Source organism: Barbus barbus, assembly GCF_936440315.1.
Source record: "Barbus barbus genome assembly, chromosome: 34".
NCBI lineage: Eukaryota > Metazoa > Chordata > Actinopteri > Cypriniformes > Cyprinidae > Barbus > Barbus barbus.
Genome location: NC_136762.1, coordinates 22,335,053 through 22,361,681, shown reverse-complemented (window position 1 = coordinate 22,361,681; position 26,629 = coordinate 22,335,053). Strand labels below are relative to the sequence as shown.

Sequence of the window (26,629 nt, the reverse complement as noted above, 5' to 3'; positions counted from 1 at the left end):
TATCACCATTTAAGCCCCTAGACTACATAATTATTAGTTGACATCCTGTTTTGACAAAGTATTTACCTCATTTGAATGACAGCTGTCCGTCTTAAACTTGCCTATAAAGATGTCTTCCTGTGTTTTCCTGTTTGGTGTATTGAGTAATGCCTGGGCTTGCACAGAAGGTTGCTGGTGGGTGGTTTTCCTTTGAAAAGGGCAAATTCCTAGTAAAACTGTATAGGCTATATGTTGTCCTGATCAATCTTTGGAAAAGCTTGATACAATAGGCAAAGGTTAAGGAACAAGCACCATGATGTCCTGTTCAAACGGAAAACCTCAGCACAAGCCCAAGAGCAAAAACCATTAGAGTAGAAGGTACAAAAACGATATATTTCCAAAATGGCCTGTGAAACTTCATAATGCACAACATTGTGCCTCACATTATATAGTCTTACAGTAAAAAAGGGAGACTAGTGTTCCTTTTTTCTGTTCTCTCTAGTGTAGGTTAATTTGTTCATTTAACCATTATGAAGCTCAAAATCCTCTCATTTTCTCATTGTCATGTTGTTCCAAACTAGACTGACTATTTTGTGGAATGCAAAAGGAGAACTTTTGAAGAATGTGCTGCTATTTCTTTTCCATGCAATTACGGGACTAATGCTTTCAAGCTTTCAAACCACCATAAAAGTGTAGTAAAAGTGATCTATACAACTTGTGTGCTACATTGGAAGTCTGGTAGTCAACTGTGAGAACTGACCAAAATCCTATTGGTCGTTGACTGTGAATTAATTTGTTTTTTTTATTAAACGGTCAGTTCAATTCATGGAGTGGTCTGGGGTGCATTTTTCAACATAATTTGCTGTTTAACTACCACAGTATGATGCATCACCAGTGAAATTAACTAGATAGTCACAACTGTTACCTGAAACTGTAGTAACTTTGTCGTTAGTGACATCATGCAGTAATAACTTCTGCTAATTATGATTATTGCTTTATATAATGAAAATGCGACCTGAGGACTACTTTTCTTCTTTTGTCCTCTGTTGTTTGGCTTCATATATAAATGTTTGATTCCTTTTTACATTAACTCTTTAATATCCATGAAAAACTAAAAGATGTAGAATTAAATTTTCATTTGTATGTCACATCATACAACTTCACTTCTAATCACAGGTTAAAGGCAGTAGTTTGAGAATATTTTTTGGAACTGTATTTTCATGAAAACATTCAATGTTAAACTGGTAACAATGGAAAAGAGTGTTGGTAACAATGTAACTTTCAACTTTAGCTTGAAATGCTTTTGAAAAATGCACCCCCAGTTGGTTCTTCATGAAACAGTCTGATTTGGTTTTCGAGATCAACTCACTGACTTAACTATCTGGTCACACTATAGTCATCGGTGGAATATCAGTGAACTTAAATTAGACTTTCATGCATATTTTTAAAGCTTAAAAGCTTCAGTCCCTAATCATTGTAATTGTGTGAAAAAGAACAACAATAACAATTTTTACAAATTTCTCCATGTATGCTCCACATAAGTAAATCAGTCATGCAGGCTCAGAATGAGTAAATTATGACAGAATGTTACATTTTTGGGTGGACTATCCATTTACATATACACGCCTTCAACTATTTTTTTCAGTCACACTCAAAAAAAGTCAACTCAAACCCTGATCACTGTACCAACTAATATAGTAACATTGGCATTGGCATGATTAAACTGAAAGCGCTATGACCACCATGTATGGTGTAAGAGGTGTGAGAGCATCCTCTGTTCCATCCAATCAGAATACAAAATGAGAAACATGAGTTACAGAAAAAAAGAGTGCGAGAGGAAGAGTAAGAAAGGCAGAGAACTGGACACTCATCTAGGGAAGGGCTGTTGTTGGGAGGGTGAAGCAGGACTAGAAGCTGGTCGATGAAGGGGCGACTGGGTGGGAGACATTCGAGGGCTCAACTCGCCCGTTTGAAGACGCCACAGAAGCTCTTCATTGGTGCGACTCAGTCGTTTCTTCTCGTTGCTCTCTTTCTCAACATACACCTGCAGGTTGGCATTTTCCTCTGAAAGTTGCCTGGTAGAATAGAGGGAACAACTACTGAGCACTATCTGTAGCTTGAAAGGGTTCATGCACTCTTAAAAATAAAGGTTTTATAAAGTGGTTTTCACAGGGGTGGCAAAGAACCTTTCAGGAATGTGAGGAAAAATTCCAGCACTACTTGTGATAAGGAGATATTTATTATAACAGTACCAACGCATTTTGGCCTAAGAGCCTTCCTCAGGGAATTAGACACACAGTAGTGCTGGAATTTTTCCTCACATTCCTGTATTTAGTTGTTCTCATGCACCTTGTGAGTGGTAAAGTTGCTCCAGACTCTACCCCAAAGAACCTTAAAGTAAACAGTTCTTCAAAGAACATCTAGTGTGAAGAACATTCCAAATAATCTACCTTTTATGCATTGGAAAGGTACCATGAATGTGCAAGGTTCTTCATGGAACCATCAATGCCAATAAAGAAGCTTTTTTTAATAGTGTAGTATGGAAACTAAGATACGTTTAATACAGGCCCGGCGCAGAAAGAGTTTGTGCCCCCCCAGTTTTTTTAACCAACTTTAATTATTTAGATTGGGAATAGATAATTATTTTGAGGAGCATGTGCGCACCGTCTGAGCGCATATGATACATTTTGATTTGCGACGATCGATCAGCGTCTGACTTGAAGCAGTGTGTGTCATCAAAGTAGGTAACAGCAAGAGCGATTCGAGCAGACACTGATTACGGTCATCGCAGTTTCTCTGGCGCTGCTGGCTGCACGAGCTCTGATGACCTAGAAATCACGATTTACCAGACTCACCGTATTTCATGTCGTGCTTTAAAATGGTAGAATAAAAAAATTCTAGTTATATTAATGCAATCAGGGGTGCCTGCAGGACTTATCAGAATTACCCGAGCCCGTCTTCCCCTTCTCCCAAAACAGACTAGCTACTGTTATTAAAATAGTTCAGTTCTGTATGTAATGGAAAAATTATTGTTTTATTTTTATTTTTTTTTCATAAAGTTAATTTAGAAAAACGATTGGATTTTCTAAATTAATTGATTTTCTCCATTTTTTGTTCGTTAAATGCATGTTTTTAGAAATGTTTATCTGTATTTATAATGCAAGTAAACATTTAGCTTTATTTACCAGCATTTTACCTTAGGCTATTCATGAATGTAATAATAAAATGTGACTTGGCCTTAACGTACCTTTTTTTTTTTTTGTCCCTCAAAAATGCAATTTTATACATTTTTAAAGCATGCAGCAAACGCTTAAAAAATATCTTTAAAAATGTACTGTGTCTGTTTTGTCATTGCGCATATAAGTAGTGGCGCCCCCCCCAGTTATAACATCCTGGCGCCGGGCCTGCTTTAATGGTATAAATTAGAAATGTTTTATAAAGACCTGGACATAACAAGGTTGCGGTCAATCCTGTCCTTTAGGTCTTCATTTTGCTGCTGTAACACCTGAATACGCTCCTCCAACAGAACATTTTTTTGGGCCTGTGTAAAACCATGACAAAAAAGAAAATCACTGAAAAACTCAACATTTCTCATTTCAAACGAGCACTTTAGCTGTATTCATCATTAAATACATTAAAATAATTAATTAAATTAAATAAATTAGTTAATATTTAAAGCTATCTTAAACATTGTTTTGTAATGCTTGTTAATGTAATATACCATTTTTTCTAGCTCTGAAATTTTGAGCTCCTGTTGATGAATCTGCTGGTTCTTCATTTCCAGAACCTCTTTAAGACTCTTCAGGTCTTCCTCAATATGCTGATAAGGAGCAAGGGCATCCTGTACACAAACACACAGAAAACAGATGCAAACATTTCTACATCCCAGAAATAACTTTTTTTATATTAGAAATAATCAGAAATATATTTTATAAACAAACATGTGCCTTTGTTCACTTCTGTGTGTTGCTTGGCAACCACTTTGTTGCAACCACAACTGTTTCTGAGGACGCTTTGCGTCGGGCCTAACAACACCCCTTAGCTGTTATAAATTCACTGTAAACCACGGCTTCTTGGGGTTTATTGCTTTATTAAAGGATTAGTTTCCAGAATAAAACTTCCAGAATAAAACTTTTCAGAGCTATAACCTAGACAAATAATGGTGACCCAAAAATGAAACTTTTCTGGTCATTCATTCGGCCTCATTCCAGATATGTCTGAATATCTTTCTTTTTTGGAACACAGATGACAAATTTTGAAAAATCTGGGGATGAACTCTTGTTTTAATACCACTAGCCACACACACACACACACACACACACACACAAAAGAACATGAAGAACAGTACCACTATCTGCTCATCTGTGCTTCTGCGCAATGCTTCTTCAAAGCGCTTGGCCCGGTCTCTCAGAGAGCGGTTTTGAAATGTCAAGGTGTCCACCTGATCCTAAACATAACACAGAAACACATACTATTATTAAGAAAAGGGTAAAAACAATGTTCAATACATGTTGGCATTGAAAGTGAAGACATACAGTACCTGCAGTGAGAGTCTGAGCTTTTCAAATTCCTCTTCCATTGACTTCTTTTGCTGCTCATGTGCCATCTTCAGGTCTAAATACAAGCAACCAGTTCATGTTAGTAATACACATATGAAAAATAATTAACAGATAGTTTTGATTCAGTTGTCTGTAGTAATGTTGTTAAGCAGGGACTTTAAACAGGAGCTCTCATAGTGGGCTAAACCAATAGCTTCAAGGCTATGATGCTCTAATAATGCTGTCTAAGTAGGCCGCTCACTAAGATTTCTAGGAGTGTAATGGATGTTTCTGTCAGCAGGACTCACTCTTGATGGTTCTGGTATGTTCTTCCTGTAAAGTGGCCAATGTGGCACCATGAGTCGCTTCCATCTCTGTCATTGCCCTCTCATGATTTTCACTCATATCCTCAAACTAAAATGGAAAACAAAAATTGTCAGTTTTAAAAAGGCACACTGGAATATTGGATTCTGATTGGTCAATTGCTATATTTTACAATGTTTACCTGAATATTGTCAATAGAAACATACTGTATCATGCAGCTTTCATTTTGTCTTACTCTCTTGTCTTTCTCTTTTTCATACCAACCCAATTTTGATAAGCTCTATGTGCCATTTTGAGACTTGTGTACAGTATAAACTTTTAGCAGAAAATTGCAAGTAAACTGAAGAAAAAAAAAACTGAATTATATTTTGGGCTTAAGGGAAGATGATTAGTGCATCATCAGACTACATAGTCATGTAACTACCTTTTCGGACTTTCTTAACCCTCATGAGTGCTCACACCCTGCACTCCTTTGTGTACAATGCTAAAATAAAAGCCTTTTTAAGGTGTGTCAATAACAATTTCAGTCTTTACACCCTGTTACTTCCTCATCTCACCTGTTCCTGGTGTTGGGATCGTAGCTGTTCCAGGCGGCTGTTCAGCTGTTGCTGGAGTCGCTGTCTCTCAGAGGTGTGCTCCTTTACCAGTCTCTCCTGTAGGGCCTTGAGCTCCTGCTGTTGCTCCTCTTGTAGTCCTTTCAGCTCCCGCTCAAAACTGTGCTCCAGCTGGGCCTTCTCACCCTGCAGACGCTCCCACCGCTGAACGTTGACCACTAGAGAGAGAAAATAGTTTGTTATAGTCATGCTTAACCTTCAGAATATGTTTATGTTGATAAATGTTGAATGTTGATAAATTTGCAACCTTGTTACTTTCAACCTTGGTACCTATTCTGCTGAACAAATTAAATAATATATGAGCTGTTATTTTCAATTCATTAAATATGGGGTTTGCAATTTTTGCAACCCTTTTAGAAAAAAATGTGAGTCTAAATATTTAATCTTAATCCAAACGGATCAAAGGCATACAGAACATAAGGGGAAATCATGCTGTAAAAAAAAATAAAAATACACTGTATATGGTCACTAAAGTTAGTATAAACATTAAACATTTTACTGTAATCAACTAAATATCAATCAGAATTATGATGTGTGATTTTATATGAGATATTTAATTAAAAAAACATGGGACATGTATTTTAGTCAAAAATCATGAAAGTGTTGCTGATGTGATCAAGTCTGCATGATGTGAGATGAGTCACATGCCAAATTAAATATGAGGGGGATGGAAAGAGACAAATGCAGTTTCAGAGAAGGTATATAGTTTCTTTCTTATTTTATGGTTGAAGTCATCCTAACATTTGTGAGAATGCTGCAGCACATGTGTCAGCATGAGATCACTGTGAAGTATGATGTTTTTGTTTTGTTATCTCTGAGCCAGACGAGACTTACCCACTTCATCCCTGATCCTGGCTAGCTGCAGGGACAACTCCCTCTCCTTCACGGCAGCATTCTCACTCTGCAAAACACACACACAAACTCACATGTTACATGAGTGTAAGGGACAATTATGCAGAGGAATGGATTTATAAATGGTCAAATGTGCTCAAAGCATTATTGAATTAGTTTGTACTTAACATGAGGGATGAATCTGCAGAAATTTTCACAACTTTGTGCATGCCTGGTTATGGATACAATTTTCATTCAAATCAATTTAACATACCAACCAAAATACCATTTTTATAAGATCCCTGTATACCAGTGTCAATCAGTGACTTCTTTGCTATCTAAATTATTAATTTATCTGAACTGACAAATAAGAAACACCATGGCAAATGTCAATTTAAAAGTATGTCTGTTGCTAGGAACAGCCATTAAGTGGTAGTGCATTTCTAAGAGATATGCACATGCTTAGATAAACATATATACATATGTATACACGTCACAAATGCAAGATTTGACAAGCATGGGGGAAACAAATGGAATAATATATAATGTGATTTTCAGTTATCTGTAAACATTTTGCACACTGAGCATTGAGCAAGCAACTCGCGGACGGACTTTCTCGTGCATGAAATAAGGCACTAAAGCTGTTGTGGATCCACTCTCCGAAACCATCCTTAACTGACACAGATTTGCAGACAATTACTGTCTTTTAGCAAATAATAATTTACAGACAGTTACTTACATATTTCCCACATTTCATTATGCAACCCTTGTGTTGCCCTTCAAATGACAGGGGGAATTTTATAGTAATCATAGTATTTAGCCAGTCCCCAAACTCCTTCCCTCAAATGGCTTGGGTGTGCAGAGCCTTTACATCTTAAAAGGACTACACGCTCCTGCTTTATGCAGTACCTGCAGCACACATAATTAAATACAAAACAGCAAGGTCGTCTGGCTTTAAAATAAACCACCATGCTCCAGATAATCATGCCACAGAGCTTAATCTGCATTAATTACACTAGCTGTATCTGTTAATAACACACATTTACTCCACAGTGACCCAACCAACCACATCTATACTTAGCATGATTGATAATGCCACAATACAATGAAATGCTTATGATCTATACTTGTTTATAAAAATCAATGTCAGCAAATGATACAGCATGAGTCAGCATTTTAACATAGCAGTCCTTAATCTTACACTCATTCTGTTCCAAATCCCAGCTGCACAATCCAGCCCAATCCAAAACACCTACATGGACAGTGACTGCCATTGTGAAAAGTACTATGGTAGTACCATAGTAGTTCTATGGTACTGAAATCCATGCACCATCATATTAAAAAGATACTTCCCAGGAATACCATGCCATAGTAAAAGTCCAAAATGGTAGCATCGTACTTAAAAAAAACAAAAAGTCTTTTTAATTTATAACCCTCTCATACAGTCTGTAAACTAACAGCAGGGTCAAGACCCTATGACGCCACGAATGCTCTGACCTGTCATCATTGTCTCCCTTCTTCAGATCTCACCCAATAAGATTTTATTCCAGCACACATCATGTCACACAGATCCCTCGAGAGTCTTTCCATGAATACAAATCTGACTGCCTTGTCTTCACCGTGGTTACCTCGCCTACTTTCGTTTCCTGCTGTGAAAAGTCTAGAATAGTGAAAGCAAGGCGGTCTCAAGGACTCAGTCCCCACCTATAAAACAAAAGATAAATCTGCAGGGTGTAACAGTGTTACACCCCAACACACCTACAACACTGAACGTGCTTAAAACATATATGGTCTTTCTTATTAGTGTTTTGTACTAAGCATTGTGATTACTACTGCTCATCTTGAAGATTAGTGTTTAAAAAAAACAATCACCCTAAGTATTACATTTTGGTTCTATTACACCGTCTGTGCAACAGACATTACAATACTTTGAATTATATGGCTTGTTGAGGAGAGGTAAACCCTACATTTACACTAAATAAATCAGCCTTGGCCCAGTAGGTATAGCAGTCACCCTAGAGACTGCATAGCAACATGCTAAATTTCACTAAAAAAGTGAAAGTGAAAAAGTGAAAGTGACGTGACATACGGCCAAGTATGGTGACCCATACTCGGAATTTGTGCTCAGCAATTAACCCATCCAAAGTGCACACACACCCAGAGCAGTGGGCAGCCATTTTTGCTGTGGCGCCCAGGGAGCAGTTGTGGGTTCGGTGCCTTGCTCAAGGGCACCTCAGTCGTGGTATTGAGGGTGGAGAGACTTAACACACCTGATTGAGATAATCAGCTCATTAGTTCTGTTCATGGATCTATCTCCTAACGAGCTGATGATCTCAGTCAGGTGTGTTAAGTCAGGAAGACATGCAAAATGTGCAGAGCAGGGGGTGCAGAACAACCACCCAGAACACTTTATCAGAATCAGAATCAGCTTTATTCGCCAAGTGTGCGCAAACACACAAGGAATTTGTTGTGGTTTTTAAGAAGCTCTGGTACATACATGCATACATACATACATATCTGACATGAGAACAGACACATTTAAATAAGACTTAACAATAATAATAATAATAATAATAATGTGTAAGAATCTGGAACAGAAGATTCATGTACAGATTTGTGCCTCATTTAACTCTATATATACAGCTGTTTAGAAAAATATGCATATATATTTACAAGGTACTAGGGAGAGAGTCAATAATTAGAGATGGGGAATGAATTACAGGACACAGGTAATAATTCCTGTGTTAGTTGTTTAGGCTGGAGATGGCATGGGGGAAAAACAGTTTTTATGCCTAGATGTTCTAGTGCACAGAGATCTGTAGCGTCTGCCTGAGGGGAGAAGCGCAAACAGGTCGTGTCCAGGGTGAGAAGGGTCTGTGATGATGTTACCTGCCCGTTTCTTCACTCTGGAGTAGTACAAGTCTTGAAGGCTGGGCAGGTGGACACCAATGATCGTTTCTGCTGACCTAACAGTCCGCTGCAGTCTTCTTATATCTGATTTGTTGGCTGACCCAAACCATACAGTTATAGAAGAGCACAGGACCAATTCAATAACAGCAGAGTAAAACTGTGTCATGTGCGCCTGTGGCAGGTTGAACTTTTTCAGTTGACGAAGAAAGTACAATCTCTGCTGAGCCTTTTTCACGATGGAGTCGATGTGAGTATCCCACTTCAGGTCCTGGGAGATGGTGGCGCCCAGGAACCTGAATGACTCCACTGCAGTCACAGTGCTGTTCATGATGGTGAGTGGGGGGAGAGCAGGGGGGTTTCTCCTGAAGTCCACTATCATCTCTACAGTTTTGAGCGTGTTGAGCTCCAGGTTGTTGTGACTGCACCAGACAGTTAGCTAATCAACCTCCTGTCTGTAAGCAGACTCGTCACCATCTTGGATGAAGCCGATGACTGTAGAGTCATCTGCAAACTTCAGAAGTTTGACAGAGGGGTCTTTAGATGTGCAGTCGTTCATGTAGAGGGAGAAGAGCAGTGGGGAGAGAACGCAGCCCTGAGGAGGTCCAGTGCTGATGGTGCGGGTGTTGGATGTGAGTTTTCCCAGCCTCACTAGCTGCTGCCTGTCTGTCAGATGGAGGTGAAGTCCACAAACAGGATCCTTGCATAAGTCCCTAGTTTGTCCAGATGTTGGAGGATGAAGTGCAGTCCCATGTTGACTGCATCATCCACAGACCTGTTTGCTCGGTAAGCAAACTGCAGGGGGTCCAGCAAGAGACCAGTAAAGTCCTTCAGGTGAGACAACACGAGCCTCTCAAATGACTTCATCACCACAGACGTTAAAGCAACACGTCTGTAGTCATTATGTCCTGTGATTTTTGGTTTCATGGGTACAGGGATGATGGTGGAGCGTTTGAAGCAGGAGGGGACTTCACACAGCTCCAGTGAGCTGTTGAAGATCAATTTGAAGATGGATGATAGCTGGACAGCACAGGCTTTGAGGCAGGCAGGAGAGACACCATCTGGGCCTTTGGCTTTCCTTATCTTCTGTTTCCTGAAGACTTTGCTTACATCTTCTTCAAAGATCTTGATTACAGGCTGAGAAACAGTATGGGGGAGGGAGGGGGGAGGTGTTGATGGCTGTGTTGTGAGACGGTCAGAGTGGGTGTGGGGTGTCAGACCAGGCTTTTGTATTTCAAATCTGCAATAAAACTTGTTCAAGTCTTCAGACAGTTGTTGATTGGCATCGGTGCTGGAGGGAGGGGTCTCGTAACTGGTGATGGCTTTCAGGCCTTTCCACACTGATGCAGAGTCATTGCTTGAAAGCTGTTTTTTCTAGCTTTTCAGAGTAGTTTTTATTTGCCACTCTTATCTCTCTATTCAGTGTGTATTTAGACTGTTTGTAGAAGGCTTTGTTCCCACTCCTGTGAGCATCCTCTTTGGCCTGGCGAAGCTGTTTGAGTTTTGTACTGAACCAAGGTTTGTCGTTGTTAAATTTTATTTAAGTCCTGGTGGGTACACACATGTCCTCACAGAAACCAATGTAGGACGGCGACGGTGAGCTCATCCAGATCAGTAGCTGCAGCCTCAAAAACACTCCAATCAGTAAGTTCAAAGCAAGTCTGTAAATCCTGCTCTGCTTCAACAGTCCATCTTCTTACAGTTTTTTCTACAGGCTTAGCAGATTTAAGTTTATGCCTGTAGGCTGGTAGAAGATGAACCAAACAGTGATCAGAGAGTCCCAGTGCTGCACGGGGGACAGAGTGATACGCATCCTTTAAGAGAGTGTAGCAATGGTCCAGTATATTGCTGTCCCTGGTGGGGCACGTGATGTGTTGTCTGTATTTAGGCAGTTCGCGGGTGAGATTAGCTTTATTAAAATCACCGAGAATGATAATGAAAGAGTCCGATAATGAAAGAGTCCGGGTAACGCTGCTCTGTGTGTGTGATTTGGTCAGCCAACAGTTCTAGCGCAGCGCTCACACGCGCGTCAGGAGGAATCTACACACTCATCAGAATAAAAGAGGAAAACTAACGCAGCGAATAAAAAGGCTTGCAGTTAATAAAGAGAGCTTCCAGGTTTGGGCAGCACATCTTCTTTAAAACTGTCACGTCTGTACACCAGCCTTCATTGATATAAAAACATAATCCACCGCCTCTCGTTTTCCCCAACGACTCGATGATGCGGTCTGCTCTGAATAGCTGGAATCCGTCTAGATGTAGCGTGCTGTCTGGGATAGATCCGTTCAGCCAAGTTTCCATGAAACAAAGCGCAGAAGAGTTTAAAAAGTCATTTTTTTGTGCGGGTGAGGAGTTGTAGTTCATCTGATTTATTTGCAAGGGTGCGGAGATTCGCCAGGTGAGTCCTTAAACTGCGCTGTCTGGATTTCACGAGCGCACCAGCACGCTTCCCTCGCTTGCGTCACCTGGAGCGCTTGTATAGAAACGCAGCTCCTACAACTAAAATGTCCAGTAAAACATCCGAATGTTCAAATGTCGGCAAAAGGTTATCTGGTGTGCTATTTCTTATGTCCAAGAAATAGCACAGTTTAGCATAGTAACCCACAAAAAACAACCCACAACACCTTCGAAACCACATAGCAACACCTTAAGAACCACCCAGAACACTTTAGCATAGTAACCCACAAAAAAACAACCCACTACACCTTAGAAACCACATAGCAACACTCTAGCAATCACTCAGAACACTTTAGTTTAGTAACCTGCAAAAAAACACCCCCAACACCTTAGAAACCACATAGCAACATCCTAACAACTACCCAGAACACTTAAGCGTAGTAACTTGCAAACAACAACCCATAACACCTTAGAAACCACATAGAATCCCACTCGAACCTTGTCATGGCAAGTTTTGCAAGGGCAACATGACACCTTCTTCAGAACATTTTAATATCCAATTAGCAAAGTTATTAAAACGGTCACATATCAAATGCAATAATATGTTTTTATTTAACAGGTCAATAAAAACCAAAAGTGCCATAAAATATAATAATATCAGACCTCCCACATCAAGTGTCAGCAGTCAGGGTGGGGTGTTTCCGTCACTATAAGAGCACATGTTTGTTCTCACTGACAGCACACACACACACACATACACTACCATCATCACAAACTACAGTATATAAAAGATGACAGTAGAATGAAATAAACAAGGTCTTATGCAAAAGGCATCACTGATTCTACTTTAGCAAACAAGTTACAGAGCAAGAAAGCAGCATACACACTATTCTTGCGATTCTTTTACCGTAGTATCCAAACAGCATGTAGGATGGAGACACAGAGAGAGATTACAGCAACATTGGCTCATGCTACAGCAGAATGTCGCTTCATAAAAAACCTATCGGGGGAATACCATACGCACGCCACACGAGAGAGAGAGAAATGAGGAGAAAGAGAGGGAGTGGAGGAAAGACGGACAGGCAGAGTGAGGGAGAATGCGAGAGAAAAAGACCAAAATCGGCCAACAACCAGCTTTACCTCATCCTGTCTTTAGCGTCATAGCCTGACTACAGCAACAATGAGTACCGTGAGTCTGCAATTCCACACGTTCTTCAGACAACCCCCAAGCTTCTCACCCTCTCTCTCTCACAAACACACACACACTGGGAGGAGGGGAGAGATGATGGAGAGATAATAGGAATAGGAGGACGGGATCAATAAAGAACAAAATAACACGTGTGCATTGTCTGATACTAAAGTATACTGGGAACGAAGACACATTTTAGACACACTGAAAGGAACAATGCTTATGCTGCCTTTACATGCTATTGGGAAATTCCAACTTCCCACCTCTGAAGTTGTAATTATGAGTTTGTATAAAGTGTTTTGTTGTCAGAAAGAACAGGAATCATGGAGGACGGCCCATTCATGAGTTCATTCTTGCCTGTTTCTCAGAGAAATCTTATTAAAGTCAAAAAATATTTAGTAAATGTCCAACAGGTTTTGATCAAGGTCCTAGTTCATTGGTAACCATATAAACAATCACTATGCTATAGATATTCATCTTGCTGACAATTCTGAAATTTCAATCAAATAAATGCTATTTTCGCTGTGTTCAATGCATAAAATAAGCATCAAATGGTTATTTATATATATAATGGTTATTTTATAATATACCGTACATAACTGTAATGGCAGGAGAAAGCAATGTAGATGTTGCGGGAAAAATTATTAAAACTTATCAATACTCCAACTGTATTTCTCCCCTCACCATGTTTAAAGTTTATGGCCCGCCCAACTCAGAAACTCAAGTATCATAAAGAGTTTCCCAGTTTCCCCTCATATTGAGTTTCCCCTCATATTGAATCTCACACCACACAGACTGTTACATGTCACTCCGGACTACAGTTCCCATCATCCATTGCACTGATTACACACACACAGCTGAATCCAATCAGACACACTTTATAAGCCTTGGACTTCCTCTTTCTCACTGCCGAGTGTTGTTTAGTGTATATCACTCTTCTAGCGATACCTACATTACGAAGTCATTCCAAGTTTCCGGTCCTAGTTTCTAGTTCTAGTTTAAGTCTAGTAATTTCATGTTGCCTTGTTGTCTGGTTCCTGATCTTCTGCCTGTGTATCTTGGATTAACCCTTTGCCTGCTGTTTCAGACTGTGTTTGCACCTCGCCTGGACTATTGCTTGTGTTATTTGGATTACCCCTCATGTCAAGCCCTCTGGATATTGTTCGCCGATCGTAGACCCACACCAGCCCTAGGAATATTCTTTGCCTTGCCTGTGATGTACCTGTGTTATCTGACCCTTGCCTGTTGATTGACTACTCCTTTGTAAATAAAGCTTTGCATATGGATCTGCACATCTCACGTCTCGTTCGCCCCGTAACAATTTGTCTAAATTCAACTATAATTTTTTTCTCTTGTGGACTATATGCAAACATCTTTTATGTGAAATATCTTATTCAGGTTAGTACTAAATGAACAATAACATGCATTTTGTATGATCCCTCTTATTTTGGTAAAAATAATTAATTAACATTTAGAAGATTCTGCAAGGTGTATGTAAACTTTGGACTTCAACTGTAAGTAAATATTAAATTGATGAGATGTTAGGATGCACTTTATTTTACAGTACTTGAACTTACTTACTTACAGTGTACTTGTAGTGTACCTACCTAAGAAAGTATTGGTAATATAAGGTAACTACATGGGGTAGGGTTAGGTTTAGGGGTAGGTTCAGGGATATTACTTAGTTATTACCTAGTAATTGTAATTACAATAATAAGTACATAGTATGTACATGAGTAACAGGACTGTAAAAAAAATGCTACCAGATGTTAGTACAATGTTTAGAGTAAAATTTTACCATAAAACTCAGCATGTCTGACACAAAATGGTAAATGCAAATCCATGTTTCACTGCCTGGATTCCAGAGGTTTCTGCAAATTGCGCAGCTCGTTTGGGGTTAAGAAACTGCCCTTTGACATTGCTCCAAACTGGCCTTCTTTGAAATCAGTGTTCTTCAAATTGTAGATAAGATGTTTAAGCTTAAATGACAATTAATTTTTGTCTTGTCCCTAATGTGACATGAAGCAGGGGCTGTGTTACCCTCCAACCAGAATCACATGATCTGATGATTACATCATGCAAGTGGATCAGAAGCTCTGCTTTTGTAGTAGTGATGGGTAGTCAGGCTCATTTCCACAAATTGATTCTTTCACACAGTAAGTTTGAAACAATTATTCAGCAGTTTTTTGTATGCCTTTTACAACCTTAACTTTGAATTCTGGGTCAGCCCTATTTAGGATTGAACCTGCAAACATTGCGGGTCTTTGGGTTTTAACTATTAAGTTACCAGCACTCCAGCATGTTACCTTCTGGCAGAAGTGTTGTGTGGTTAAGGTGAACACATCCAGGCATCGTGAAGACCTCCTGAGCTCGTCCTGCAGGGTCATCAGCTTCCGAGCCTGATCTTCACATCTCTCTTTCAGTCTCTGTATCATCAGCCGCTCCTGCTCAGTATCCACACCCTCCGCACGGCCACCCAGACGGGCCAAACATGACTTCTGACGGACTGCAGGATGAACAAAAGATATGAAAAAAGTGCATAAAGAAAATTAATTTTGAGTGTGACAGGCTTTGTAAGATTCTCTCAGTTTATTTTTAAACTATAAGTATGCTTGAAATATGACTTCAATTTATGTAATTTTTGGTTTCATACATGTGTCATTTAAGTCAGTTACTGTAAATTATTGTTTAATTAAATATTTAATATTTGCAGCTGTATAAGGACCATATGTTAATGTGATCATGATCAGGTCAAACATTCAGCAGTAACTGCTGACTTGAACACACATAATGCTCCCTGATGAGTCAGCTCAGAGAGGATGGCATCAGGATAACGTAAACCATAAAAAAACTGGTGGTGGACGAGGAGACACCCCCGCTCACAATGTAGAGCGCTTTGAGTGCTTAGAAAAAGCAGAAAAGCACTATATAAATGTAATTAATTATTATTATTTATTATTATAAATATATGTAACATATGTATGGTAATACAATATTATTTTATTTTTTTATATGTGAATTTTAAAATGTACATACATGTATACAGTAGATACACACACTACTGTTCAAAAGTTTAGGGCCAGTAAGATTTAATTTTTTTTTTTTTTTTTTTTTTTATATAAATGATAATGTTACAAAATTATTTCATTTCAAACAAATGCTGTTCTTTTGAATTTACTATTCAAGTTCATTAAAGAATCCTGAAGAAAATGTATCATGGTTTCCTCCAAAATATTAAGCAGCAAAAACTGATTTCAACATTGCCAATAATAAGAAATATTTCTTGAGCACCAAATCAGCATCTTAGAATGATTTCTAAAGGATCATGTGATCAAGTATTTGCTCACGAAAATGCACCTTTGCATCCCAGGAATAAATTTCATTTTAAAGTATATCAAAATAGAAAATGGTTATTCTAAATTGTAAAAATATTTCACAATATTACTGTTTTACTGTGATTTTGATCAAATAAATTAAGCCTTGGTGACCAAAAGAGACTTTTAAAAAAAAAAAAAAAAAACATTACTTTTGAACAGTAAAATCCAATCCGATACAAGACTTTAGAATAACTTTTTATAAATATGCATATATCTCACTTGTAAATGAGATTACATATATATATATATATATATATATATATTGGTATTTCAATTTATTGTGTATTTCAACTGAATTATTGAGGAAACAAAAAAAATAGCAAAATATCAGATTCAAATAAATTATTATTCTTATTTTAGGACCTATATAGGGTGTCAATTTAGCTTCCATTAGTCGAGAAGCATTAGTGAAGGAATCACTCTCCGGTTTCCTAATGGAAGTCTTTAGTCTTCACAGTGTTGCTATGACAACCACAAGTAGCCGGTTAATGAGGGATGGAAAATGACAATGGGAGGAGCGGCAGCAGTAGAGCAGAATAAAAAGACATCACACACTCACCAGGGGACTGAGGCTTGGGAGAGACCACTGCAAACCTCTTCGGGGACGACACAATGGGGCGTGTGATTTCTCCATCCCTTTGAAACTCCTTTCTAGAGGCTGAATGAGAAACTGATATTTATATGTCTCACTGTTATAAATGAGAACTAGTTACAGTTCCAACAATATGTACACATAACACATTTATGGAAAAATACGGAGTACCATCAAATCAAATGGTTCTTCTAATCCAAAAACTCACAGATAAATTCTGCAATCAAAACCAGCTTTATATAAAGATGAAGTAAATGCCTAAAGTGTCCACTAGCTGGAGCCCTTGGCCCATTAATGTTCTCTTTAATACACTGTGACTGCAGTGTCAAGTCAGCATGAACAACTATGATGATATGAAATCATATGATAAAAAGCTCTTCAAGAATATTTTAATGTATATTTTTCGAAATCAACACTGAAGAGCATGTGTTTATACTGAACTTTCCATTCAACAAAAAATAGCAAAAACAATCACAATTGATTAAGTTTTATTAAGACGGTCTTCAGAAATGTTTCTTGAGCAGCAAATTAGCATATTAGAATAATTTTTGAAAGATCATGTGACATTCAAGACTGGAGTAATGCCTGCTTGAAAATTCAGCTTTGCCATCACAGAAATAAATGGTATTTTAAAATAAAAATAAAAATAGTTATTTTAAATTATAATAGTATTTCACAATGTTATTGTTTTTACTGCATTTTGATTTAACAAATGAAATTCTGCTTAATTATGACGCTCATTGTTTTCTAAGATTTTTCTCTATTAGAGGGAATAAAAAATGAATTGATTTTGTCCATAATAACTAGGTTTTGCATAATCTTCTAGAATAGTCGACAGAGTGAGAATATTATTCTATTATTATTCTAATGATGTATTCAGTTATCAACAGGCTACTTTAGTGACTGTTTAACACATACAGACAACAAAAATATATACATGTGTTTATTTAGTGCAACTGTGATAATAGATCATTATATTTACAATTCTGACATCCCACAATAAACAGATATCTGTAACATGTACAGATAATATTTTTTGTATTTCTGCAAAAACGCAGCTGATGTACAATTATTGTGCATGACAGAGGTGTTTATGCACATTACAGTGGTGTAAATGTGTGTTATTTTCATATTAAACATTCATATTCATTAGTATGAATTCTGTTGTCATGGTGACAGCAGCATGCTCTGTCACTGACACGCCTCTGCACACAGGGTCATGTGACTTCACCGAGACACAACATTGGTCACATAATAAACGAGCTGGCGGTGGCATCACTTACCCACGGGTGATGCACGAGGGGGCGGGTGCAGAGATCGGCGGGCTGGGGGCGGGGGGCTGCTGCGGTTCTGACTCCTGCCACCACTGCTCTCAGCAGGAGGGAGAAGAGAGCGTGAGAGGAGAGTTTCATCACTGCTGCTGTGTGGACCTGTGGAGAGCGAAAGAAGGCGGCTTTGAAGAAAAAAATCATTTCTCTACTGTCCCATATACGATTATACTTTTGTTATACAATTAAATAGAACATATTATACATTTAAACTGATTATACAATTAAGCATTTCTATGGTAGCAGTATTTGTTTTGTTTCCTCCCTTTAATGAATCAGTTATACTCAGAGTATTTTCATTCATAACTCACTTTGGATAAAACATCTCTTAAATGAATATTTTAAATATGTATGTGTGTATGTACACTATATTGCCAAAAGTATTGGGACACCCCCACTGTAACATGATAATGCGTCTGTGTATAAGGCAAGGTTCAAAAAGACATGATTGATTCAGTCAGTGTGGAAGAACTTGACTGGTCTGCAGAAAGCCAAGTCCTGATCCCAGCTGAACACCTCTGGTGTGATTTTTAATGCAGAACTCGAGCCAAAAACTCATCACCAAACACCACTGACTTGTACATATGGGTATTTTAGACACTTCCATAACTGTTGCAATAGAGATGGAAATACAATTTTTAAATACATGAATTATGTTTCATTCTTTGTTGCCACAGATTTGGAAGTGCCTTTTTCTGTTCTAAAGAAGGGGGTGCCCCAATACTTTTGTCCATATAGCAGTATGTACAAGTCATTGGTGTTTGGTGATGAGCAGTACCGTTTCTAGGCATAGGCAAGCTAGGCAGTTGCCTAGAGCACCACCAGCTGGAGGGGGCGCCAATGAGCACACGTACTGCCACTACATTTTAACAGGGTTGTGATCAAGAGTGGCACCCTGAAAAATGATTGCCGCCCCCACTGGATCCCCCAACATCACTGGGCTAGAGTACTGTCATTCTGATGATGGCTTTTTGCCATTTGATCAGAGCGCTGTCAATTGCTGCCTCTGACTGTTGCACGCAAAGTTTGCATTTGGATTTGGAGCACTCATCAATGCCATTAGATCAGTGGGTTCTGTCAGTGTTTTGGCAAGGTAAGGTTTTTTTTTTGCCATGCAAGTTCAAAGGCCAGTTTAAAATATTGGTACATAAAACGTGCACAAAGTATTTTGTTGCAATATTGTGGCAGTCGAGAAATCATGTTTCATGTGAAACTGGTCTAAACGGTGGGCATTTATACGCGAATGCATTGTTAAAGGTTCAATGTGTCGTGTAATATTCCATATAAAACTTTTACAGCCAATAAAAAAGATTGGTGTAGTAAAATTAGCTAATTTACAAGATCAATATACTTTATTAAACCACTTTGTCAAATTTAACGCAACCTTACTTTAAAACTTTTTTTTCATTCGCTTCCAACAGCGCTTAAAGGGATCCCCGGGTAGTAAGACATGTACTGTAAAGTTTAATATAACGTAAATGATGTCTCTTATTTAAAGTCGGCATGAAACGGAAGTTGCGATTGTCTTTTCTTCTCTACTGTGACGTATATCCGAGGGAAACAGCATCTGAAATGAGAGGGCGGAATTTGATTTCGTCCTTCGAGAGCTGATTGGATTGTTGGGTTGGCAGCGGAGCTGCACGAGCCTATGACGACGGAGCCCGCCAGAGCCTGCCACAATGGGCGGAGCCATCTGGCTATATAAGCGGACGTTTCGCCAAAGGATCCTCAGATTTCTTCTCCTTCAGCGACGACGACTTCGCCTCCGCTGATCCCAGAAGCCTTGCTCGCCGTTGACACACCTCGCAGTTGGACCCAGCGAACTCAATCTGCTCAGCTGATCCGCCTCCTTTTCCTCGCACCCCAGCATCGCAGCAGTTCTGGTCCCGTTCGCTGCCACCATCCGGCGATTTACACTCTATCTAAAAGAGCCGGCGTTGTTGCAAATGCCGTGCCATTATTGCGATTCGTGCAGGTCTCTCCTGCACGCCGATGATGGCCACAGCGAGTGTGTTTCCTGCCTGGGGAAATCCCATGCGGATGCCGCACTCGTTAGATCTGATTGCTCTCATTGCGAGAACATCAGTCTCGCCTCTCTGCACTCCTGGATAGCTTTCTTTTCAGAAAGCGACTCCACCCCTCGTGCCCTCCCGTGTTCTTCCTCCCAGGGACCTGTGAGGAAAAAACAGCGGGGCAGGTTTCTCCTGTCCTTTTTTTCCAACCTGACCAGCGTCCCTCTGCCAGCACGAGTGATCGGGTCTCGTTCGGTGGGAGTGACGTAGAGCTGGCCGATGACAGCATGTCATTGGCAGCTTCGGACGCAGAGGAGCTGTCGGGCTCAGTAACTGACCCTGCCCCCGCGGTTGAAGAGCTGGGATTGGAGTGGTCTCCACCAGAGGAGCCCTCTCGCAGCCGTCTGGACGAGTGGTTCCTGCCGGGGCGCCGTCAGGCCCCTCGCCAGCGATCCTTGCCGATAGCAGTAGGTGCGCACCTCTGCCCACCCACTGCTATCGGCTGGAAGGCAAAGGCCGCCCACCCGTCCAAGCCATGCAGGACCACTTCAGCGCTTGCTGGAGGCTCCTACGCTTCAGCTGGACAAGCGGCTTCGGCACTCCACTCTATGGCGGTTCTCCAGGTCTATCAGGCCAAACTCCTCTCTGCAATGGACGAGTCTGAGCCTGATCCTGCGACTCTCAGGGAGCTGAGAAGTGTAACAGACCTGGTCCTGCGCGCCACCAAGACCACCGCCCAGGCGATAGGGAGGTCCATGGCCAGGTGGCTCACACTGATGGAAATCAAGGATGCAGACAAGGTCACCTTCCTTGATGCCCCGATTTCCCCCAACGGCCTCTTTGGACCTGCGGTCGAAGGATTTTCTGAGCGCTTCACAGAGGCACAGATGTCGTCAGAGGCCACTTCCTGCCAAAGCGCTGCAGCTGCTTCTAGTCGCCCTAAGCCTACGCCGACATAGCAAAGCCAGCACCTGCCGCCCCCGCTCCTCAGCCTGCCAAGACTCAGCAGATGCGAGGGCGTTCCCGCTCAGCCAGACACCACGCCTTTCCAAAGCACCAGGGCCCCCGACCTAAGATGGCGTTGGACCTGGCGCCTCCAGCGTCTTCCTGATCTGCAGGACAGGAAGAAGAAAGGACCAAGTCCCGCCACAGCCGGACCACCCACCAAACAGCCTCTCTTAAACCTCTTTTCACCCCGTTCATCTCCGGGTGCAGAGGGCAATGTGTTTGTTGCAAATACAGGGCCCGTACAAGCACCCAAGCAACCGCCCGCTGTGATAGTAGGAAAAATAAAACACAAACATTCTCAAAAAGAGAGCAAATTTCCTCTTCCGTTCCTCATGAGTGCCCTGCCCCCGTACAGCCGGTCAATCGAGTTTATCCAACCCCTTGCGGGCCGAGGCCTGGCAGGCCATCCCCGGAGTGTCAGAGTGGGTTATGGGGATAATAAAATGAGGTTATTCACTCCAGTTCGCTCGAAGACCCCCACATTTCAGCGGCGTGGTCTCCACCTCGGTGAAAAGCGAGAACGCCCACGTTCTACGTTCAGAGGTGATGACTCTGCTGGAAAAAGGAGCTATAGAAAGGGTTCCTCCAGCTCAGAGTGAGTCAGGCTTCTGCAGCTGTTACTTCCTCGTCCCCAAAAAGGATGTCAGCCTCCGGCCCATCCTCGATCTCAGATGCCTGAATCGTGCCCTCATGAAGAGGTCGTTCAGGATGATCACGCTGAAGCAGATTCTCTCGCTGATTCGCACAGGGGACTGGTTATTTTCTCTGGACCTGAAAGACGCATACTTTCACATCCAGATATCGCCCCATCACAGATGATTCTTGAGATTCACCTTCGAGGGAGTGGCTTATCAGTACACAGTCCTTCCCTTTGGACTGTCTCTGGCCCCCCGCACTTTTACAAAGTGCATGAAATAGGCTCTTTCCCCTCTAAGACAGATGGGAATCCGCATTCTCAACTACCTCGATGACTGGCTCATTCTGGCCCAGTCAGAGGTGGAGCTACTATCGCACAGAACCCTTATCCTCTGACCCTGAGCCCCAGGTGCTCTAGGTGGCTATTTCGCCAAGAGCACACTGTCCCCCAGCCAGCGGGTATTGATCCTGGGAACAGTTCTAGACTCAGCTCAGATGAGAGAAGTGGTCGCGCCAGAACGCGCTCTGGCCATACAGAAACTCGCGGCCACCTTCAAGAACGGCACCGCTCGCCCTATCAAAGCATTTCAGAGGATGCTGGGCTTCATGGCCGCAGCATAGCCAGTGCTACAGCTGGGCCTGCTTCGCATGCGGCCCCTTCAACGCTGGTTGAAACCACGGGTTCCACCCCATGCATGGCCTGAGCTGTGGGCTCTTCACCTTTGGCCGCTCGACGGGAGCCTACTAGCCCCCCAGAGTGAGTGTTAAACACCATTTCTGAGGCCAGAGCCCCGTCTACAAAACACCTCTATGCCCTTAAGTGGTCTGTTTTCTCCACCTGGTGCCTAGACCGCAGTGAAAACCCATCTACCTCTGAGTTATCGATGGTTCTGTCCTTCCTGCAGGAGCTGCTGGATAAGGGACGTTCCCCGTCCACACTCAAAGTGTTCATAGCAGCTTTAGCGGCCTTCCATGACCCTATAGCAGGCCAGTCGATGGGCATCAACAACTCAGTTATCTGCTTTCTGAGGGGAGCCAAGACGCTGAATCCGCCTCGGCCCCTCACCGTCCCAACATGGGATTTGTCCACTGTGTTGAGGGCCCTGAAGGGCCCTCCCTTTGAGCCGCTACAGTCTTCCAACCTTCGGTCCCTGTCGCTAAAGACTGCTCCACTTCTAGCACTAGCGTCAGTTAAGTAGGAGACCTACAGGCGCTCTCCATTAGCCCTGCCTGCCAGGAATTTGGGCCCAACAACTACAAGGCCGTCCTGAAACCAAGGCATGGTTATGTGCCCAAAGTGCTTTCCACTCCATTCAGAGCTCAGGTCATCACGCTCGCCGTGCTTCCTCCTTCTGAAGAGGACCGGGAGTTATCCTTGCTCTGCCCTGTCAGAGCTTTGGGAATTTACTTTGAGCGTTCTGCCTACTTTAGGCAAATGGAACAGCTCTTTGTTAGCTTTGGTAACCGCGCCAAAGGGCATCAGGTAACAAAGCAGAGACTCTCTAATTGGATAGTGGATACCGCTATGCTGGCCTACTCTTTCTTGGACCTGCAATGCCCCAATGGAGTACAAGCCCATTCCACCAGAGGCATCGTCTCATCATGGACGTGGTTTGGCGGTGTGTCTATTACAGAGATTTGTGCGGTGGCCGGCTGGGTCTCGTCATCCACATTTGCTAGGTTTTATAACCTGGGCGTACCAGCCTTACAGGCCAGAGTCCTCTCTGCTTAAGTGGGCACACATACTACGTTATGGGAACAATTCTGATGGGGAGTCCTTGACCACGACGTGCTCAAGCTCTCTGGTTGGTTGCTTGCATACTTTCGGTCCTGGGAGTACTGAATATGTAAGAGTCATATGGAGCGATCACCTAGGTTGGCCGTAACTTCTGGGCAATTGAATGCTTAAGGAGGTATATTATGCAGTCATTCCTCTACCATAGCACCGCGTGATTGAATTGAGTTCCCATATGCATCTTTATCAAGACGCAGTACGAGTGGAGTATCGACAGAGAACGTACTCGATTACTCTCGTAACCTCGGTTCCCTGAGATACGGAACGAGTACAGCGTACTTTGCCGTGCTAGGTAGCTGCACGATTCAGTCGTCACTTCAGTCAAATTAACCTGAGGATCCTATGGCAAATCGGCCTCTTATTTAGCCAGATGGCTCCGCCCATTCTGGTGGGCTCTGGTAGGCTTCGTCACCATAGGCTTGTGCAACTCCGCTGCTGACCCATTGGTTCGTTTTTTACACACTGCACGAACCAATAGTCATGCAGTTTCAGTGTGCGTGACTGAATAAGGCTTCAGTTCAGGTGAAAAAGGCTTTTTCCCAAATGCGTCTTTATCAACATTGCAGTACTCCTTCCGTATCTCAGGGAACCGAGGTTATGACAGTAACCGAGTACGTTTCTCACTGTTTGCACAAAATAACCACTCTCCTACACTGTTTCTTTATTTGTTTTTAACAGCAGAATTAATATTTTTATCAGCAGGGTGCTGATAGGGATTTCGCCTAGGGCGTCAAAGTTTTTGGCTCGAGTTCTGCATTTAAAGTCATAGCAGAGGTGTTCAACTGGGAATAGGACTTGGCTTTCTGCAGACCAGTCAAGTTCTTCCACACTGACTGAATCAATAATTTCTTTTTGAACCTTGCTTTATAGGCATTGCCATGTTAGAATAAAAAAGGGTCCTGTCCAAACTGTTGCTATAGAATTAGAAGCACACAATTCCCTAGAATACTATTATATGCTTAAACATTAAGATTTGCACTCATGGAGATTACTAAAGTAGTCAAACATGTTCATTAGAAGGGTGTGTCCGAAAACTTTTGGCAATATAGTGTATGTTTGTATAAATGTATGCATAGCCTATAAGTTGTTAACTCTCTTAACAGCATCCATAATTCATCCAAGAATAAAGATTGCTATCATTTACTCACCCTCGCATTGTTACCTGCCTGTATGACTTTCTTTTAGCCATACAATAAAGTCATATGACTTTGGGACAACATGAAGTTGAGTAAAACATGACAGAATTGTAATGTTTTTGGGGTGAACTACTGAATTTTTAAAATGTATTTATTAGAAGTTCCTGAGCTGAATTATGTGCTACAAACTAATGGTGGTGTACAGAGTTATATGCAACGTTCTGCTGACACTGCAGACGTGTTGTCTCCATCTTCCCATTTAGTCTGTTCATCTCAGATTTATAATGGATTTCTAGCCAGATTTCCTGATTCAACAAAGGTCTTGAAAATGCTGACACATCCTCCTTCAAGCTCATACATCCTACTACAGCCTAAAAAAGTAATTGAAAAGTGGATGCAAGGTGAGATAAATGTGACTCAAATCATGATTAATGGGACAATAACTGAGATCGATAAAGTCAAGTGTAAAGTTTTCAAGGATTAAACTAAACTGTGTGTACTACAGGTTATGACCAAAGTCGAATACGTTATTCAGAAAAGCACAGATAATGGCTTCAAAACAAACAATGAATTCCACCAAAGAAAAGTTAAAGTCACTTAAAGTCTTTTAAGGATTCTGTAGTAAAAAAATATAAATAAATGCATGAGCAATGCAATTTGAGTAACTTGTAATAAATATATGAGTAAAAACATCACATGATGTTAAAATGCAGAGGGAAAAAATGCTCCAAATATTGTCAGAAGAATGACTGTGTCCATCTCAGCAGGAGATAGACTGATACACTACAGCAGGACATGTGCATTATTTATGATGCAGCATTTAAAGATTTTACTGCCTTATATGAAGGAACAGTATGTTTCTTTCTATAGATTCTTATTAATATATTAAAATAACTATCTATCTATCTATCTATCTATCTATCTATCTATCTATCTATCTATCTATCTATCTATCTATCTCTCTCTCTCTCTCTCTCTCTTTCTCTCTTTCTCTCTCTCTCTCTCTCTCTCTCTCGCTCTATATATATATATATATATATATATATATATATATATATATATATATATATATATATCAATACAGAAAAGGGGCTGTGGCATTTCCTTTTGACAAAAAACAAAACAAAACAAAACAAAACTTAAGGCTCTTTTGATTTTGGCACCACCCACTCCCTGTGAGCAGGAATACAATGTATATAAACGAATAAGTAGATCTTGCTGCAGGTAACACGGAGAAACAGCACACATTGTTAATTTACATATACTTCCGACGACAATACAAATCTGGTTGAAAATCAGCAGACTTATCCTTAAACTGCAAATAGAACTTTTTTTTCACACACCTGGAAAATCTTATTAAAACTTAAAAAGGTATAAAAAGAAATTCTATAGTGAGCTAAACATGACATGGAACAACCTTAAAGATCAACATTTTAAAATATATTTTAAAATAAAATTAAAATATTAATAAAAGCTTTTAATAATCACTGACAATGTGGCTGATTTAATTCCAATCAGTCAAATGGCCCACGACTAAGTCAGATGGCCCTCTTTAAAAATGTATGTGATATTAATAAATCACAGCCAACACTTACATGGGTGCAGGTCTTGCTTTTCAATATCCCTTTTTAAAACGAAAGTGAAAAGTGGTACAAAATACCCCAGTAATGAAAACATTTGTGCTGCCAATTTGTCCGTTAGTAGAGGAAACACATCCAGGCTTGAGATAACAATAAACATCATCTGCTTTCATAAAGCCAATCTGATATTAAAACTCCACAGAGTTGCCAAAAAGCTCCAAACCAACAATTGAGTCTTAAAGATTAATTATACTGCATTATGAGAAGACTTAAAGATTAAACTTTAACTTAAAACCCTTGCAAAATAGTAGAAGCCCAACTCCTCTTTCTCTCCTCCACTTTCCCAGAGAGGAAATAAGAGTGAAAGTGGTGACTCAGGCCTTGTT

The 26,629-nt window shown here is 40.8% G+C and overlaps 1 protein-coding gene across 1 annotated transcript in view; it reads right to left on the bottom strand.

The window, feature by feature from the left end:
* Positions 1-1,846: 1,846 nt before the first annotated feature.
* The window catches only part of LOC306854122 (uncharacterized protein), a gene marked incomplete at both ends in the record, with an annotated part of 30,945 nt that continues 6,162 nt past the window's right edge, over positions 1,847-26,629 (bottom strand). The window contains 15 exons of the mRNA XM_079391954.1: positions 1,847-2,054; positions 3,423-3,520; positions 3,701-3,820; positions 4,328-4,426; positions 4,520-4,593; positions 4,826-4,931; positions 5,399-5,613; positions 6,290-6,356; positions 15,086-15,285; positions 16,716-16,814; positions 18,032-18,178; positions 19,788-19,998; positions 20,796-20,959; positions 21,159-21,360; positions 22,604-22,710. Coding sequence (XP_079248080.1) covers positions 1,847-2,054; positions 3,423-3,520; positions 3,701-3,820; positions 4,328-4,426; positions 4,520-4,593; positions 4,826-4,931; positions 5,399-5,613; positions 6,290-6,356; positions 15,086-15,285; positions 16,716-16,814; positions 18,032-18,178; positions 19,788-19,998; positions 20,796-20,959; positions 21,159-21,360; positions 22,604-22,710 — 2,117 coding nt within the window. The remainder of the gene's footprint in view (positions 2,055-3,422; positions 3,521-3,700; positions 3,821-4,327; positions 4,427-4,519; positions 4,594-4,825; positions 4,932-5,398; positions 5,614-6,289; positions 6,357-15,085; positions 15,286-16,715; positions 16,815-18,031; positions 18,179-19,787; positions 19,999-20,795; positions 20,960-21,158; positions 21,361-22,603; positions 22,711-26,629) is intronic.